This window comes from Balaenoptera physalus (assembly GCF_965194825.1).
Source record: "Balaenoptera physalus genome assembly, chromosome: 10".
Lineage (NCBI taxonomy): Eukaryota > Metazoa > Chordata > Mammalia > Artiodactyla > Balaenopteridae > Balaenoptera > Balaenoptera physalus.
The window spans coordinates 13,698,246-13,717,944 of NC_138889.1; the positions used below are offsets into that span (position 1 = coordinate 13,698,246).

Below are 19,699 nucleotides of genomic sequence, written 5' to 3' on the forward strand. Positions count from 1 at the left end.
CCGTCTATGGAAAGCCCTCATACCAGTTCTGTAGAGTAGAGAACACCATACTAATGGGAGCTACGCTGGTGCTGGCAGGGGCTTCCTGGGTGTCGAGAGACCGGTTGACGAGGCTGAAGTTCAAGCTCACCAGTCGACTGATGGAGTGAATTCTAATTAGGATGTGAACCCAGAGACTCTGATAATACTGGGGCCCAACTCCAATCCCAGGGTAGATGGAGCTTGCGGGTTGGGCCACAGGCCCCTAGAATTATTGGGGTTCAGACCACTGCTGCTTCCTGGCGGAGGTTAGGGGGTGGGCGTCTGGCTGGTAAGCTTGAGTGCCATCCGACCTCCCTAACTACTCCTGTTTTCCCCGCAGTCGAATTACCGGCCCTTCTACGTCAACAAAGGCAACGGGATCCAGTCCAACGAGGCCCCATGAGTGCCAGGCAGGCAGGAACAAGGCACCGCCACCCCTGCCCTCCCCAGCCGGCCCTGCTGTTCTTGCTACTCTTCTCATCTGGGTGGGAGGGGGCCTGGCCCTCCCCCCGCCCCGCCTTCCCCTGCTCTCTCAGGGCTGCCTGGCCTCCCCCTCCTCCGCATCAGCCACGCTCCATCCAGGCCCCCTCCTGCTTTGTGACTAAGGATCACCATCTTGCCTGTGCTCAGAGGCCAACCCTCATGAGGGTGAGAGATAAGGCTTTTCTCCCCTAACCCGCCACATTCCTCCTTTTGGGTGGGATCCTTGGGGCCGGTAGTGGGTGCCCACACGGTACCAGCCTGCTTCCCCCGCCCAGGCCCCTGCTGTCTTCAGGCCTGTTGGCCATTTCTCTCCAAGGCCCCTTAGCCCGTGATGCTATCAGTAGGTGCCTGGCCATGACAGCTGCCCATCTCCCACCCACACGGGCCCACTTCTTCCCAGCAGCCTGGCCCCCTAGGAGAAGACTGGCCCCATGTGCCCTGCTCTGGTCCTACCTACCCAGGCTCAGCCTGGTGGGGCCTGCAGCCCTTGGCCACCACAGAGGAAAAGCTCTCAGTGTCTTGGCATCAACCTGCCCGGCCTTGGGTCTCCCCACATCCACCGCGAGTCTGCGGTCCCTGAGGACAGGTTCTCCTGGCTGGCAGGATGATCTTCGCCAAGATATTCCTTTCTTCTACCTGCTGAGATAAGCGATTCCCTTGACGTGATATACTCCACCCATGAAAATAGCCACCGGCCCAGCTGCTCCGAGGGAAATGTTTCATTGGTTTCATAATTGTGTTTCTCCCTGAGAATGGGAAGTGAGCAGGCTGGCGAAAGTGTGGCTGGGCTGGTAGCCGCAGGTGCTTATTTACAATGGTGCCTTACACCCCGCCACACCCCCATCCACTGCCCCCACTAGAGTCTCCCTCTTCCCTCTGACTACCCTCCATGTTACATGTTGTCATGGGGCCCAGGGCCTTGAGAGGAGCTCACACCAGCAGCACCAAGGTGGGGTCATCCCTCCTCTCGCCGTCCCCCTCCCAAGGGCCTATGGGGGCTACGGGGAGGGGGGCCAGCTGGCAGGGGTGGGAGAGGGAGGGAGGGAGGGGGGGATGGAAGAGGGAGGGAGGGAGACATTCAGCTTGGGCTTTCCCCTCCTGAATAAACCATTGATCACTCACTTCTTTGTACTGAACAAGCGTTTCCCTGAGGGTCACCAGACGGACTGGCTGCAGCTCTTCGGAGCACACTTTTTCCACCTCTGATGAGTATGTGGTCATTTCCCCTCTTTCCTCCAGAAGATGTGCTTCCTTTGGGTCTCCCTCCCGCCCCTCCCCACGTCCACCTGAGTCCCTAGCGGGCAACACAGGACGCTGGACCTTTCTGAAGCGGCCTTGGTTAACAGTGAGCAGAAGGGAGGATGGTGCAGGTGGGGTCCGGGGCATCACCTGAATACCCCGAGGGCTGTGAGAGCTCAGAGCCCCTGGCCAGCCTACCCCAGAGTCCCCAGAGGGGAGCCAGGCCCAGGAGTGGCTACCCACGGGCTGGGGTGGAGGCCAAGCAGAGGCTTCAGACCTGAGAGCTTTCTTAGTAGGGGGAGGGCTTCCTGGGCAGGGGAGCTCACAGCCGAGGCCTGGCAGGGGAGCCCAGCTCCCGAGGGCAGTGCCATCCTGAATTTGGGCCATGGGGAAAGGAGATGAGGCCTTCCAGTCCCTGGGAACCCAGAGACGCCTGGGGAGGCAGTCAGGGAAGGCTCCCTGGAAGAGGCAAGCAAAACAGAAGGAAGCATGACTTGGGAGGGAGGGAAAGAGGGTGCAAGAAAATTACACCCCTGCCCCGGTATGGCTGGGACCCCCCAGGCCCCTCCATTCTCATGTCTTTCTTTGCTCCCTGCCAGGGGCCAAATGATCCCAGGGGAGCAGCCCCACCCACCTCAGTAAGAGACCCTCAGTGAGCTCACGGCTGGTCCATCGTGGAGGGGAAACACCCTCTTCTTCCCCTCCCTGCCCTGCTGGGCCGGGCAGCTTTGGGATGCCAGCCGGCAGCCAGACTTCCCAGAAGGGGGCTCCTTGGAATCAGGAGAAACGGATAAGAGGATGACCGGGAGGAAAGAGGGGAAGGAAGGAAGGGAAGGTGAAGGGAGAACCTCCTGCCATCGTCAGGAAGCAGGGCCGACTGCGCGTGGGACGCTCTGCCACCTTGGTGCCCTCCCTTGAGGTCTGGGAGCAGCGTCCTCGGCCTTGGCTGCTGCTTCCCCGCAGCCCCGGGGGCTGGTTCCATGAGCGATGCCCTCTGAGGAGCGTTCCCCTCCCAGCAGGTCCATCTCAGTGGCACCCAGCGCCCCGTGGCCTCCCCCACCTTCTTTAGGACCTGCAGTCCCTGTGGCTGTCATGGTGAAGAGGGCCACCACCCCCGTTCCCGGGCTCCAGGGGCGCCCAGATGCTCTGAGAAAGGGCCTGTCTGCCCACATTTTGGGCCCTTCCCCAAGCCCGCCAGCTCGAGGAGGGGAAATGGACCCCGGTCCTGCTGAATTCTCCGGGCTGAGAGCCATGGGGGGCATCTGGGCCCCTGCCTGTCCGAGGCCTGGGCCTCCCCAGGGGTGGCCACCTGCAGCCTGTGGGCCCTGGGCCCTCTGCTGGGACCTGGGTGGGGACGTCCCCCAAGCATGGTGCTCCCACATCCATCTCCACCGGTTCCATTACCGCCAGAGCTGGGATTGTAAAGCAATCAAGGGAGTCCTTTCTTCCCACTTCTTAGAAAGCCTCCCTGCTCAGCGTGAATGAAAACATTGGGACTATCGCAGGCCCCAAGCGGCTCAGGGAATGGGAGGGGAGGCGTCCCTCCCCAGAACGGGAGAGAAAGGAGAGAAGCAAGACTCCATTTCTATTCTAGTTTCTCTCAGATCCATGCTCCCCGGTGCCCTGTCCTCACCAGCTCTGTGCCTTAGGCGATTCCGGGGGTGCTGTGGGTAGCCTGCCGGCCCAGCGGGGAGGACCCATGGGGTCTGGGCTGGAGGAGGCGGCGCGGCAGAGCTGGGGCTCAGCAGGGATTTCTTTTCCTGACGCCATCACTTTGGGCTGTGTGATCTGCTTGCCCTCTCTGGTCCCGACCTTCCCCATCTAAAAAATGAGCTGTTTTCACTGGATCATTCCTGGGGTCCTTCCCCAGCTCTGTGCAGCGAAGGTCATAGCGTGAGTGGTTGGAAGGGACTGAAGAATGGAGCTTGGTCCCAGGTGAGGGATCTGATCAGGACCTGGTCGAGAGCCAGGTGGATTGGACTCCTGACTCCCCAAGCCTCCCCTTACCCACCCGGCTGCCCCACCTCACCTTTAGACCCCGACAGTATGGGGCTTGGGCCTTCCTTGAGGAGATGCCTTTCCTGTTCAGAAGGAGGGGGAGGCTGGGGCCTCAGAAGCGTGGAGCTCTGCTCTGGACCTGGATCTTCAGGACCCACTGGAATACGGGCTCCGTGATATCAGGGGTTACTCTGTTTTGTTCTCCTAGAGGAAAGTGGGCGTGTGGACAGGACTTGGAGGCGGAGAAGCAGCTATCTGGGGGGAGGGGGTGACAGCCGGGGGATGAAAGAAAAAACAGGGGAGTTGGGGAGAGGTCCAGTGAGGGGCTATCTGGGACATTCCATCGTGTGGGGAACCGAAACGTGGGCTTCGGAGTTTGGAGTACAGAGTCTGGAGCCAGACGGCCTGAGTTAGTCTCGACTGTACTGCTCAGCAGCTGTGTGACCTTGGTGAGCTCCCTGGCCTGTAGGAGGGTACATTCCGTAAAGACATCGTACAGGATTGTTGGGAATGTGTGAAAAGCACCTGGCACGGCAAGCACCCAATAATTGATACATGATAATATGACTGTTGTCAAATCAACATCCAAACCTGAGCGCAAGCTCGGTTTTCTGGTCCTTTCAACCTTCCGCAATTGGACAGGGGGTACTGGCAGGCCCCTGGGCGGTTTCTGGTCTCCTGACCAGCCCCAGGGCTCCCTGCAGTTCTGAGATATGGCCAGAAGGTGGCAGCATTTCACCACAGTTAATGGGCACTAAGCCTCCCTCCCCTAGCCCTGCAGTCAGGAACGGCCCCTCAAGGGGAGCCCCTTTCTTCCCTCTTTCTGCATTAGCTAAATAGACCCTGAGGTCCTAGGCTGTGGAATGCATCACGACAGCTGAGCAGGAAGGAGGGGCTTGCTGTTCACCCCATCAAACCCTGTCCAGCCTGGCATGAAGGTTGCAGCGTGGTGCATGGGGAGGGTCCCCTCCACGTGGGCACTGCTGCCCTTGCGCTGTCTTTGTGGGCCTGAGGAAGGGGGCTGGGTGGGCTGGTCAGGGTCACTTCTGCAGCCCCCGAAGGCAGGACTCTGTACAAGGCAGACCCCCAGGTGAACTGCGAGATGGAAGAGCCCTTGAAATCCAAAGTGAGAAAAAACCGAAGGGCTGCAAACTGCAGAGCCCATTGATGTCTGTCATCCTCAGATTTCCTGCCCACACGGAATGGGGGATCTTGTACATTCCTCCTGATCAACTATGTAGGGAGGGCAGAGGCCTCAGGAATAACTCTGGGGAGGGGTGGGAGCTTGGAGGCAAAGATGTGGGCTGAGCTCCTACCCTGTCCTCGTCTTCCCACCAAACCCTCACATCACCTCCCAGGAGTGACCCAGGCAGGTTTACCTTTCTGAGTGTTGACTATTAAGTTTGAAAATGAACTGTTGTCCAGCCACACGATCAAGAGAGATAAATGCTAATTGCTGGATGGATGTGCTAACTCCTGGCTCCTAATTGGTCACCTTGCCTAGGCTGAGGTTGAGAGAGGCAAGGGAAGGAGGAGGTGCTGGGGCCAGGACCCTGGGAGCCACTAGACCCTCTTGCAAGAGGATGTGGCAATGGGTGGGGGAGCCAGGACCCCCTCCCCAGGGGATGAGAAAGATATCATGGGTCCCTGAGGCTCTCCAGGGAGGACAAGGAGCCAGGTGAGGGAGGACGGGGAGGTCTTCGGCTAGCTCACGCTTATTAGGAAATTAATCCCAAGTAGACTGATAATTTGTTTCCCCACTGGCCTTGCGGTTGGCCTTGGGGAGCAAACTATTTCTCTGAGGTTGGTTGCATCCTCGTGTTAAGACGCTCAGTGGACTGCAAAACCCATGACTGATTGGCAACTTGCCGAAGGTGGATCTGGCTGTGGAAGGCGTGGGACTCACGATTATTCCTCGAGAGGTGAGGTTGTGGGTCTTTGGTGGCTTCGGTAGGGACCTGCCTAGAGCGGGATCTGGACTAGGTGACCTGGCGCAGATCCAGGTGAGAGCAGAGGGGCGGGAATGGGGATTCCTGTGGCAGCAGGACTGGTGGGAGCTCCTTTGCTCATTCCCAGGATTCGTGGCATCTCAAGATCCTGGCCCTCAGTTTTCTCATCTGTGAAATGGGGCTAGTAATCGCAACCACCTGTGTGTTTTGTGAGAATTAAATGAAAGGAAGTAAGGAAAGCATTGCCACAGTTCCTGGCACCTTATCCCTCGAGAAATAAATGTTCGGTGAGTGGGTGTCTGGCTTCGCTGTTCTCTTCTGACCCTGCTCTTGCTGCTGCTGGTGGCAGAATCCAACCTCACCATTCCAGGGGAGGGCCTGCCCATCCCTTAAGACCACCCACTCTGGTTTCTGGGGACGAGATGAGTCTGGGCCCCTCCTTTCCCGCCTGGGCATGCAGCCACGGGTCCTCTGGCTGCATCTGGCAGGGGAGGCAACCCGCGCACGGGAAGGATGGAGGCTGGTGCGCCTCCTCCCAGCATGCGGGGCTGGCCGCTACATGCATCAGTGGCCGGGGTAATTAATTTACACATTTCATCCTGCTTAAACTAATAAGCTCCTATATCCTCCTTCTCCACTGAGCCTGAGCCTGAGCCTTCATGCTGGGCTGTCATCCTGGCCCCAGGGAAGCTGTCACATTCCCCACTGCCGTCCCGTGGGCTGCGCCCAAGGCTTGGAGGCCCTGTGTCCACGCTTCTGAGCGTGCTGGTCCAGGTCAGCCTCAGAGGCCGTCTCAAGGTGCCCAAGCAACCTCAGAGCTGTCTGGGAGTAAAGGGAGAACTGGGAGTCCATCCTTGCAGCTCCCCTTCCTGAAGCTGCGGGGTCTGGTACAAAGATGACTGGGGACATGAACACATCCTCTGGGCAGGGATAAGAAATAGCCTCCAAGAAAGGTGGTGAAGTGAAGATAGTGTAGGGAGGATAACGTGTATCCTATTCTGTTCTGTTAAGAAACAGAGAGAAGCATGTGCGTGTTTGCTTGCAGGATAAAGCCTGGATGGGTACACAGGAGACTGGCTGCCCCCAGGGAGGAGCTGGGGCTGCAAGGCAGGCGGAGGGAGACTTTCACCCTAATCCTTCTGTACCTCTTGAGTCTTGAGCGCTGTGAATGCATCACATATTCAAAAAGCGTCAGCTGTTCAACAACAAATACAAATGTAATGTAAAAACCCCGTTTGTATCCAGCACGTTTGTTGGATACTCCTGTGTGCCTGGTGGTGAGGCTGCAGGAGGGTAAGTCATGATGCTCCCTTCAAAGATGGGGTGGGGAGCGAGGAAAGTCCTGGGTGATAATGACCGTGGTGAATGGAATGCCTGAAAGCCCTTGGGCTCAAGGACGAACCCCAGTGGGTAGTTCAGGAGCTGCCTGGAGGAGTGGGTCTTGGGCCATTTTGAAGGTAGTGTAGGGGTCTACCAGATGGAGAGGAGAGAGAAGGGCTGGACGGGCTTGAAGTGTGAGTTCCTATTTGGACGGCAAAACCCTGGGGTGCATTCGGGCCCTAGTGTTCCCATCTGTAATGTGGGAAGAATCCACTCAGGGAGCCAGTAAGGAAAGCGATTCCAGCCCCTAGAACTTCAGTGATCACCAACCCTCATGGTCCTGGAGTGGAAGCTATAGGATCCAGGCCTGTGCTTCACAGAGAGGCTTTCTCCTTAGCTGAGGACGGCGTGCCAGCTCCTTCTGGCGGCTTCCTCCTACTTACGGATTCCACTTGTACACTCCGATTCCAAATCCTGCAGGATTTAATATCCACTCTGTAATCTACTAGCACCAATAGGCATTATGTAACTAAACCTTAAATTGAAAATGCTAGGCTTCCATTTTCCCCATGCTGCTGGGAGAAGTCGGGGCTCTCCTTGTCCGACGTGACTGACTCTTGCACTAATTAAAGTGCTGTCTGTGCAGGCACACAACCTGCTCCCGACACACCTCACAACACAGCCTTGGGTGACCAGCCATGGTAGGGTCCTGGGCTGGCCATCCTAGTAGCTGCAAGATTGGCCCTGTGTCTACCCCAAATATCACTTGCTTTAAGCCCATTTCATTTCCAGCTCACTGGCTGTAATGGCCATTCACTCATTCACTCACTCACTCACTCATGCATTTATTATGCACTCATGGCAGGCACAGAAGTAAAAGATGCTAACACATAGTCAGGTTCTTCTCACCTCCTTCCCTCTTTTGCTGTGACAGCTTCATATAATGCCAATTCCCAGGCCATACCAGTTCATAGCGGAACCCAGAGGAACGGAGAGCAAGAATAGCTAATGTGATAGATGCTATTCTTCTACAGATATCTTCTTCATGAGATAACTCTCTTTTTAAAAAATTAAACTTTTAATTTTGAGATGCTTGTAGTTTCACAGGCAGTTGTAAGAAATAACACAGAGAGAGCCCGTGTATCCTGTGTCCAGTTCCCCCCATCCTGCACAACCTTAGTACAGTATCACACCCGGGATACTGACAGGGATACGGTCAACATACAGAGCATTTCCATCAGCAAAAGGATCTTTTCTGTTGCCCTTTATAGGCACCCTTACCTCCCCCTTCCTCCCTCTTTCCTGATCCCTGCCAACCACTGATCTGTTCTCCATTTCTATCATTTTGGTATCAAGAATGCCAAATGAATAGAATCGTAGCGTGTGTAATCTTGTGGGATTGGCTTGAAGGACTCATTTAATCCTCACAACACCCCAGTAACGTAAGCATCCCTATCCCCATTTCACAGAAATGCAAGTTGAGGCCAGGGAAGTAACTTGCAGAGGCAGGATTCAAGCTTGGGTCATCCTGGCTCCCAAGCCAGCCTCTCAGCTAACACTGAGCTGCAGGTATTGTTGGAAACATGGGTCTGCCCATGGCAGGGGAGCTCCCTCCGCATCCAGGACACAGCTGGAGGGCCTGGCCCTGGATTGTTGGGGGTTATGGCCCTAGCCTGTCTAGCACAGCCTGAATTCTCAAGGGCGGGCATAAGGGAACCCCATCCCAGGACCCTGCTGTGGTGAAGAGACAGAGGTGGGGCTCCCTCCTTGTCTGGAGGGGCTGGCAGAGGGGCTCAGGTGCGCTGTCCCGCCTGAAGGCACGACAGGCTGATTGAGCTCCTTGGGCGATTGTGGGGGGAGGTTCCCGCACTGAAGTCCCCCCCTGCTGCCTCCCAGGCCTCCCAGCCCAAGATTGGGTCTCACAGCCCACTGGTTGGGTCAGCCTGGGGGCCACAACAGGTCAGCTCCGAAGCAACGTCACTCGCAGAGCTAACCAAGCGTGGGATTGCTCAGATTGCTAGAATGAGCAGCTCCCCGTTTACACCCCCTCCCACCAGCCAGCCACAGGCTCCTCCGGCTCTCGCCTGGCTCTCGCTCCTGCCTTAACCCGACCTGGTCTCAAAGCCTCATGGCTCCCACATCACAGTTGATGAGGGCCTCATCTCCCTGTGGAGGGCTCAGCCCCTGGTTCCTGGGGAGGGGAATCTGGCTCTCTCTGTATCCAGTGGGAGGGCCGGATAGGCCAGTGGGAGTGGTCACTCCCCAGACTCAACCCTGGAGCGTGGTTGGCAGGGCAGGGCTGGGGCTCGTGCATGAATGTGGGACAGAGGGGACCTCTTCTGGACCAGGGTTGGAGTTAGCGGCAGTGACCCAAGCCCCTGCACATCAGGAGTCTGCTAGAGGGCAGAACCAGGGTCAGTGGGAGAGGTTATGATGAGGGAGGCAAGTTTGGCTCAATGAAAGAAAGAATTTGCAGTAACTAGGAATGTCCAAAAGTAGAGCAGACGGCTTTGTGAGTAGTGAGGTCCCCGTCAGTGAAGGCATGCATTCACTCATTCATTTAACCCCTGTCGATTGTCTGCCTTGGGAAGGCAATACACCACTGTGGCTCTCAGCACTAGAGTCCCCCAGATGTGGGGTCTCCCCGCTCTGCCACTCCACAGTCTTTAGCAAGTTCTCTGTGCCTGTGTTGCCTACCCTGCAAAACAGGAATAATAACAGTTCCTTACCTATCTCAGTGGGAAAATTGTAAAGACTCTCAGCCCCATGCCCAGCACCAGCTAAACACGAGCAGCACGTGTTATTTCCCAGGTGCCATTACCTCTATTCTATAGATGAGTTAAATAAATTCTCTGTGAGTCAGTGCCTGAGTGGGGATTTGAACTCAAGCTGGTCTCATTTCAGAGCCCATGGTCCTCCCCCTTGACCATAAAGCTATGCCAGTTAGGTGTTAAAATCTGAGACTAAGGGACTTATATCTAGAGTATATAAAGAACACTTACAACTCCATAATAAAAAGACAACCCAATTAAAAAGTGGACAAAGTATCAGAATACATATTTCTCAGGGCTTCCCTGGTGGCGCAGTGGTTGAGAGTCTGCCTGCGAATGCAGGGGACATGGGTTCGAGCCCTGGTCTGGGAAGATCCCACATGCCGCGGAGCAACTAGGCCCGTGAGCCACAACTACTGAGCCTGCGCATCTGGAGCCTGTGCTCCGCAACAAGAGAGGCCACGATAGTGAGAGGTCCGCGCACCGCGATGAAGAGTGGCCCCCGCTTGCCGCAACTAGAGAAAGCCCTCGCACAGAAACTAAGACCCAACACAGCCAAAAATAAATAAATAAAAATAATAAATAAAAATAAAGGAATTCCTTTAAAAAAAAACAACATATTTCTCCAAGGAATTACACATGGCCAATAAGCACGTGAAAAGATGCTCAACACCGTTAGTCGTCAGGGAAACGCAAATCAAAACCGCAATGAGATGCTACTTCACGTCCAGTAGGTTGGTGATAATCGAGAAGACACATAATAGCAAGTGCTGTCAGGGATGTGGAGAAATTAGAACCTCATACACTGCTGGTAAGAGTGTGAAATGGCGCAGCCACTTTGGAAACCAGTCTGGCAGTTCCTCAAATGGTTAAACATAGTTACCGTATAACCCAGCACTTCCACTCTTAGGTATATACTCAGGAGAACAGAAAACATACATCCACACAAAACCTTGTATGCCAACGTTTATAGCAGCTTTCTTCATTGTAGCCAAAAGGTAGAAACAAGCCAGTTGTTCACCAAGTGATGAATGGGTGACCAAAATGTGTGTATCCACACGATATCATCCAGCCGTGAAAGGAATGGAGTCCTGACACGTGCTACCACGTGGATGAACATCGAAAAGCTTAGGTGGAAGAAGTCAGTCCCAAAAGTCCACCTAGTATGCAATTCTGTGCCTACAAAAGTCCAGAATAAGCAAATCTGTGGGGACAGAAAGTAGGTTAATGGTTGCTTAGGGACTTGAGTGGGGCTGGGGGGATGGAGGGGGGATGGAGGGGTGATGGCTGAAAGGTACGGGGTTTCTTTTTGAGATGATGAAACTGTTCTAAAGTGAACTGCGGTGGTGCTTGCACACGTTTGTGAATAAACTAAAAACCATTCAATTGTAGACTTTAAATAGGTGAATTATAGGGTATTTGGGTTGTATCTCAATAAAGCTGTTCAAAAAAGAGAAAAAAATCCATAGAAAAAAACTGAGGCTGAGGGGCGAGGTATGGGTGGAGACAGAGGCTGGGGAGTTGCTAATGGAGGGCTTGGTGGTGGGGGGATGACCTTGCTCAGGAAGCATTTCCCAAGGGATGGATGATGGACCCTGGGGGAATGCCTTCATGGAGGAAGAGGTGTCACTCAGACAGGTGAACCCCTGGGAGGTGTCGGGGCAGGCAGAGGGCTGAACTGGTGACCTCTGGCAGCCCTCAAACCCTCCAGCAGGAGAGGGCGGGTTGGTGTTCAGTAGGGGGATCTGGGGTTCTGATGAGGTGCCTGCAGCTCCAAGGAGCAGTGGCCCTGCCCACCCATCTACCTCCAGCTGGAGGTCATCACACCACTGATGTGACCTTGTGCAGAGGGACAGAACTTGACCCAGTCCATGTCCCCATGACTGGAGCACAAATGATGGGAGCTTGAGTTTGGAGGCAGAGGACCTCTCTGACCTCAGGCTCCTTATCAGTAGTCTGGGGTGGTCATTTCCCCCTCCTTGGGTTGCCCTGCATGAAATTAGATGCTGTGTTGAAAGCACCTGGTAGGAGTTCCAGTGATGGGTGAAAACTGATCTCAGTTGGTCTTGGCATCAACCCTGTGAGTAGATGGGGCAGCTATTACATGAGGTATCACAGAGGCCACGTGTCTTGGTGACTCGTCGAAGGGCACATTGCCGAGAGGGAGGACAGAACTGGACCCTGCCTCTGGGATGCCTTGCACCTGACAACGCAGCAGGGCTGACACCTCACAAAGCACTGTGGGCAAATACTCTCATTTCACCTTCAGGACAAGCTTCTGTGCAAGTAGGATGGGTATCACTAGCCCCGTCTTACAGGTGAGAAAACTGAGAGTCAGGGATGTGTCTCCAAACATTATTCAGAGCACCCGGACTCCTGCTGGCTTTAGAGCACTCACACCCATGATCCTGGAGGCTTCTAGACTCTAAGATGCAGCAGATGAAAGGCCTTGCAATGAAGGTGGTGCCGTGGGGAGGTGCTGAGGATGGAAGTGAGGTGGGTCTGTGCTAGGCCGAGTGTGGGTGGCTCTGGCAGCCCCTTCCGTGGACCCGTCCGCCTCTCCCGGTTCCGGCGGGAGGGAGGAGGCAGGAGGCTTCTGTGCACAGGGAAGGTGGCTGCATGTTCAACGGGAATCACACAAGCGCTCTTGATAAACAGCAGGTAGCCCCGCTTCCGCTAGCTAACAGGATTAATCTAAACGCACACAGACGCAGCTGGGCAAAATCTAAACACAGATCCCAAGCTAAATTACACCACTTAGTGGCGGGGCCCTCAGAGCCTCCGAACGTGTCACCTGACTTGCTCACCTGCTGCAGGAAGAGGCCACGTGTGATGCTCATGTGCGGCACAGGGGTCAGGGGGACCCTGGAGGAGGGCCGGGGGCCGGGGCACTCGGGCAGGGCCGTCTCCGAGGGTCCATAGCCTCAGGAGGGTGGTACATCCTGGAAGGCTGGGGCAGCTGCCAGGCCTGAAGAAAATGGAGAGGCCAGGATGCTCCTGTGACCAGCATCCCACCTGCTGGTCCTGCCTGATGAGAGTCCTGCCTCCCAGGGAACCTGACCCCAGGATGTCCACACAGAGAGTGTCGGGTAGCTCTGCCCAGTGGTCTGGCATCCTAGGCTTTATTCTGGCCTCCACAGTGAGGGAAGGGAGAGGGAGGGGGAACTCTTAACCCTGGTAACCACATTCAATCCCCACTATGGCTATTATAACCCCACTTTACAGATAAGGAAACTGAGGCAGAGTTAGGTTTCAGATCTGTTGGGATCCAGAGCCCACGCTCTCGCACTGACCCAAGCTTCCTCCCCAGTCGTAGCTTTGATGAGGAACAAATGTATCCGGGGTCTGCCTTGGGCTCAGGTGGGCTCCAAGCCCAAGGTCAGGGCAGAAGCTGCTTAACTCCCCAGGGTCTAGAGCCCTGTTTCCTTCGCTTTAGCTTAGGACACCTTGGTAATGTCCTCTGGCTGTGGGCGTCTAAGCCCCAAAAGCTGCACAGGGAGGGGACTCTAGGGGAAAATGAGAAAGGCCGTGAAAATGACTTTCTGGGCCCCTCACCCTGGGAGAGAACTGGGGGGTCATTATGTCCATCCCTTGGCCAATGAGTGGCAGGCAAACCAGCAGGGCAAACCCCGCTTCCCTTAAATCTTAGGAATGATAAATCCATTGCTCAAGTCAATTGAGCACGTACTCTCTGCTAGGAGCTTTGCTAAGCCCTTTGAATCCATTCTCTCTCCTAATGCTCCCAATAACCCTAGGGGCTGGGTATTATCTTCATTATAACAAGGAAGTGGCACAGACCCCAACGTCCTGTGATCTCTCTCCTTCCCAGGATTCGGTCACCTTAACCGGGTTCTCCCGTGTGACCCACAGAAAGGGCAAGGTTGGGGTGCAGTTCCTGCTCCCCCCAGCTACCTGGTTCCATGGTCCCGGGCAGCCCGGGGCTTCTTTTTTTTTTTTTTTTTTTAACATCTTCATTGGAGTATAATTGCTTTACAATGGTGTGTCAGTTTCTGCTTTATAACAAAGCGAATCAGTTATACATATACATATGTTCCCATATCTCTTCCCTCTTGCATCTCCCTCCCTCCCGTCCTCCCTATCCCACCCTTCTAGGTGGTCACAAAGCACAGAGCTGATCTCTCTGTGCTATGCGGTTGCTTCCCACTAGCTATCTATTTTACGTTTGGTAGTGTATATATGTCCATGCCACTCTCTCTCTTTGTCACAACTTACCCTTCCCCCTCCCCATACCGGGGCTTCTTTGAACTGGGAATTCCTGGCTTGTAAAACAAGGAGAAGCCCTCCACCCTACCTGCATTCCTACCTTATTGTGGGAATCACAGGAGAGAAATACACCCTGGCTTTCATGCTGGGAGGCGCTACATAAACGTTAGTTATTGTTCCACACCCCAGAGCAGGCCTGTCCCAGAGCTCCGCATGAGGTTGTTTTTTTTAAATTAATACTGTTAGGAATGAGAATTACTGCTACTAAGCCCGTTGCTTGTCCACGTACCTCTGCGTGGGGACCTCGATGTCCGCAGGACACAGTCTCTGCCCAGGGTCTAGGAGGAGGGGACCGTGCTCCCCATTCTGCAGTGGGGTAAACGGAGGCCCCTGGCAAGAACAAAGGGCGGCCCCAGGCCTCCAGGGGAATGGAGATTTCACTTAGGATCTGGGATTTCCGGTCTTCTCCCTCCTGCTGGGAGGGCTCCCAGGCCTCTCCGAGAGTGATTTATGGCAGCAATGTGCACAGCCAGTGCTGTGTCAGCGCCTCCCTCCCCTCCTACCTCCCGCTCTGGTCTCTCCCCAGCCCCCATTTCAGCTTCTCACCTGTTTCTCCCAATGCTGCCGCTCACCTCTCACTGGTTCTCCCCTCCCAGATTGAGTTGCCCCAGGCTGAGCTGGGCCTACTTTCAACTCCTTTCTGGGCTGAGCCGTCCCTAGCTGTTGAGAGATCTGAGGAGGGGGAAGTGCTAATGAGGAGCTCCCCCTGCCCTGCCCCACCCCTCCCGTGGTCCCGGGAGAGCTGCCCTGAGGCCCTTGGTGGAAAAGGAGGGGAGGGGGCCTGGAGGCTTCGGTTCCTGTCACCTGTTCAGTGGCAGGACCAGCTCTGAGCCTCAGTCTGTGGGACTCCCAGGCTTATGTTTTCCCCATCTCCAGGGCTGAAAAAGCCTGGACACTGGGACTGGGGGCAGAGCTGCCCCCTCAGGGCCATGCAGACCCCTGTGCGGAGGTCCTGGTGCTTTGCTACCAACTGCAAAGCACCGGCTGCCGGCTGCCGTAATGCAGATTTGAGATCCTGTGGGGAAGGAAAATCCAGGGGGAGTGAGCTTCTAGACTGAGGAGTCAGGGGATGGAGGCTAGAAGCAGACACTGAATCCTTCTTCCCATGCTCCTATCAGAGCTAGCGAAGCAGGAGACCAAGGGCTTCTGGGAAGGCAAACAGGGCCCACGAGGGGGTACTGCCCAGAAAAACATCCAGATCATTAAATAGTTAAAAATAATAGAAAATTTATGAAAACCCAGAATTTAGTGTATTGTGAACTCATTTTCTAACATGGAGAAAATGGAAACTCAGAGAAGTTCTTTAACTTGCCCAAGGTCACACAGCTAATGGATTCAGAAAATACAGCTCTAGGCTGGTGGGCTCTCCGTCCTGTGCACAGAAGCTAGGGTGTGGGCCAAGCTCTGGCCAGTCCCTGGCTACACTCTCCCTGCTGCCCTTGCCCCTTCCAACATCCCCAACTTCAGGAGGCCTGCTCTGCCCTCAGCTTCTGAGCTGGGTCAAATTCAGAGTGACCCCACCAAAGGCCTCCCCGGGGTTTAGGACTACGCACTGCTTCTCCCTCCACGTCCAGGACCTGGGTGGGCCTGGGGAGGCTGGGGAGGGCCCGGCCTTGCTATCATAACTCTCACTTCTGGGACCCAGAGGGTCAAGTAGGCATTTTGGAGACAGTGATTGGTAGAGAAGGAACTTGGGGAACAAAAACAGGATGCTGAGGACTTAAGGGGGTAAAGGGGGCTGTCCTCCCAGGCGCAGCTGGGATCTTTGGGGCTAGCTCCTGCCTCTCAACCCCTCCCTTGGCCCCTAGCTCATTTCTGGGACAATGAAACACTAGTGCATTGGGCCAGCGGGCCAGACACTCTACCTGATTCCCTTTGGCCTGATCCCCACATGCTGACTTCATGACGAGCCCAACCAAAGAGGCTGGCCCTGGCACATCTTCCATCCTGTGGACAAACCTGTTATTTACGTTGATTGGTGCATGATTAACAGCTAATTTGTTAATCAACCACAGCCTATGTAACTTAGGTGTGGCTGTCGCTCCATGGAAATCTACCAAGGTCCCATCCTGAGAGGCTAGCCTGGCAGCTGGGGGAGCAGGTGGTGGCAATGGGGGTGTGGGCTTGAGAGTCCCTCCCATCCACAGCCTCTATCGACCCTCCCTGCCCTTGTATGAAACTTCTTCTGGCTCTCTGGGGATTCCACCATCCTCCCCTCACCCCGTACCAGACACCCAAGGCCACCCTCGCTCAAGGCCATCAGCTGCCAGGTGCCTTGGGCAAATCGCCTCACCCCTCTGAGCCTCAGTTTCCCCATTTTTGGTCTCCCAGTTGAGAAGATGGGTGATTTCTGTGAAAGCATCATACAGTCAGTAGGGTGCCAGAGCTGGCTGGTATCGACTCACAAGAGTCAGTTGTTAAACTTTCAGTGATTTTTGCGAGCTGGTTGATAAACATGTCCATTATTAAAAATTAAACTATATAAACTTACAATTAAATAAGTTACATTAAACACAAAGGTAATAAATACTCAAAACTCATTACTTCCTAATTACTTTACTATTATCTGTGCTCTTGAGGTTATTTACGTCGATTGTATCTGTATGTTGGAAATGCTGTGTAATGACTCACTGCTAAGCATCTCTTTCCAACTCCACATTCAATGACATCACCTTGGTAGCTTGAAATCAGCCAGAGTAGGGGTATTCGCAACATGGAAATTGGCAAATGCCGTAAGTCAGGACTTCATTTATTGTTTTGTTATTTGTTTAGACCTAAAAACAGTGATGGAGAAAATCTTAATGATGCAGATTAAACCTAAAAGTATGTGGTGTGTGTAGCTATTACATTGTAAATAGCACAAAAAAATTGCGGAAATATTCTTGCAGTAATTGAAAACTATTTTCTGACGCAGCAAAGGAGTCACATCATTGACGAAGGAGGTTCCCACAAATGTCTTTGTCGTTTCACTTTCTTTTTACCCATTAATGTAAATGCAAATATTAACCAACATTCATGTGAGAACTACACTCATTTGTCAATTGCAGCCATAGGTTGGCTACGGATAGAAGAGTTCTGCAAAAATCAGCAGAAGCATTCTGTGAAAACCAATTGGATATGTGGAATTTACAATAAAGAGTGTTGTATATTTTATGATTTTTGTAAAATATATGCAATGTACCCTTTATATCAGTAAAATCACAAATACCCATATTCACACACTTTTCTTTTTTTCCTGGAGAGCCAGTTGTTAAACCTTTACCACTGACCAGCACACCACTGACTGTACTTATGGGAGAGACCCTCATCCCCTTCCTCTTTGCCCCTCACTCTGGCTCTAGGACTTGTATGGTGTCATCAGCCTTTAATGGCTGTACCAGATGTGGAGGAAGGGGCTAGAACTTGGCTGTCTCATCCTCCTCCACAGCCCCCTCCAAAGAAGGTGGATTCCTAGTTGTGCCCCAGGAGAGAAGATATCATTGGGACACATCGCTGGGCAGAGAGTGGAAGGACCCAAGACCCTGGAACTTGCCTGCTCTGCTTTGGGGGGTGTCTCCACCTGTTGGCTGACTCCATCCAGAATCAGACCTCTGACACTACCTTGGGAGGGGCCACCATCATCTTTGTCTGGATTTTGACAAGAGCCTCCTAACTGGTCTCCCCATTTCTATCCTTGCCCCCTTTACAGTCTGTTCTCAACAGACAGCCAGAGGGATCTTGTTAAAAAACAAAATCAGATCATGTCCTCCTCTACCAGAAGCCCTGCCATGGCTTCCCTTCAAATCTCTACAATAGCCCTGCATGACCCAGCCTCCTGCTACCTCGTCCCTGTCTCCTGCCACTCTGCCCTTGTTTACTCTCTCTCGGAGTCAGCCGAGCTAGCCTCTTTGTGGTCCCTTGTGCTCACCAGGCACCTCGGCTCTTAGGGACTTCGCACTGGCTGTTTCCTGTTTGGAATGCTCTTCCTTCAAACATCTCCTTGGCTTGCTCCTTCACCTCCTTCAGATCCACTCCAATCTCACCTCCCCATCAAGGCCGTCCTTGATTCAACACTCTCGCTCCCACTCCAATGCACCTGATCCCCCTCCCCTTGATCAATTTTTAATTTTTTCATAGTGTTTCCCACCTTGTAATATACTAATTTCCTGATTACGTCTGCAATGGAAACTGAGTGTCACGAGGGCAGGGATCTTTGTTTCATTCACTGATATACTCATACTCCCAAAACAGTGCCTGCCACAAGGCAGGGGTAAGTAAATATTTTTGAAGAAATTCTTTGTGGGAGGAAGGGCAGCTTCTCAAAGGAGTCTGTGCAAGAGCAGACAACCCTTCCTTTCTCGATTGATGTGGGGATGGGAGGCCTCCTGCCTCAGTCCAGCCCAGCTTTCCAGCTCATCTCCTAAATCAGAGCCTGTCTGAAAGCAGTCAGGATTCTCCAGAGAAACAGAACCAAAAGATATATGCATAGCTATAGCTATAGAGATATAGAAGGAGAGTTATTATAAGTAATTGGCTCATGTGATTATGGAGGCTGACAAGTCCCAAGGCCTGCAGTCGGCAAGCTGGGGACCCAGGGGAGCTGGTGGTGCAGTTCCAGTCTGAAAGCCAGCAGGCTTAAGACCTAGGAAGAGCCGATGTTTCCATTCAAGTTCAGAGGCAGGAAAAAACGAATGTCCCAGTTCAACAGCCATGCAGCAGGGGTTCCCTCTTACTCAGCCTTTTTGTTCTATTCAGGTCTTCATCTGATTAAATGAGGCCCACGCACACCGGGGAGGGCAATCTGCTTTATTCAGTCTGCAGGTTCAGATGTTCATCTCATCCAGAAACATCCTCACAGACACACCCAGAATAATGTTCGGCCAAATATCTGGGCACTCCATGGCCCAGTCAAGTTGACCCATAAAATTAACCATCACAGGCCCTTCATCTCACAGGGCAGAAGGAGAACAGGCTGCAGCAGACTGAGTAACACACAACCTTCTACCAGCTGGGCAACGCTGCAATTAACATGGCCTGTTAGTACCACCGTTTCTCTTCTCCTGCTCTCCAGGGACCTAGAACCTGGGTAATGAGGAGAGGAAAGGAGGCTTAGAACAACATTTGTGGCCTTGGCCTAGCCTCTGTTTTCTCGTCTGTAATATGGGCTTATACTGTATTATGCATCTCACAGCTGTAAGGCTCAAATGAGAAAATGCTTTGTCAAATATAAAACCTTGTGCAAGCCCAAGGTATTCGTCTTGCAAACTCACTCCTACTCATCTCTGACAAGTCCCTATCCCTGTCAAGGGAAAGGTTAAGCCCGCCTTCTTTTTTATTCAGTTTCTCGTGTCCTAAGAGGGAAGTGCATGGGACAAGGCATAAGTAGGGCCAGGGTCTTTGAAAATAGCAGCAGTAACAGCACATGTATTTGAGAGGCTAGGTTGAGAATTGGTGCTTTCTCCATCCTGTGGCAGGAGAGAATCATCAGACTGTTGGTTCTCTCCACTCCTGTGCCATTGCCCGTTGGGAACGGCTGCAGTTCTGGATGTGGCTGATGAGACGTGTTATAGAGGAGCTTTCTGTCTGGGGGCCGTGGAGGAACAGGTCTGTCCTGGGTGAGTTGTGTGCAGGCGAGCCTGGCAGCAAGGGGATGAA

General features: G+C 53.6%; 1 protein-coding gene across 5 annotated transcripts in view; it reads left to right on the forward strand.

Moving 5' to 3' along the window:
• The window catches only part of TRIM29 (tripartite motif containing 29), a 63,289-nt gene that overhangs the window by 24,859 nt on the left and 18,731 nt on the right, over positions 1-19,699 (forward strand). For 3 of the 5 annotated variants that reach the window (XM_082477508.1, XM_082477507.1, XM_082477509.1), the window contains one exon: positions 362-17,278. In XM_082477508.1, the coding sequence (XP_082333634.1) occupies positions 362-424 (63 nt within the window). In that variant the 3' untranslated portion in view covers positions 425-17,278. Of the gene's footprint in view, positions 1-361; positions 19,660-19,699 lie in introns of those variants that run through there. The other 2 variants (XR_014268093.1, XR_014268092.1) reach the window with 2 other exon arrangements.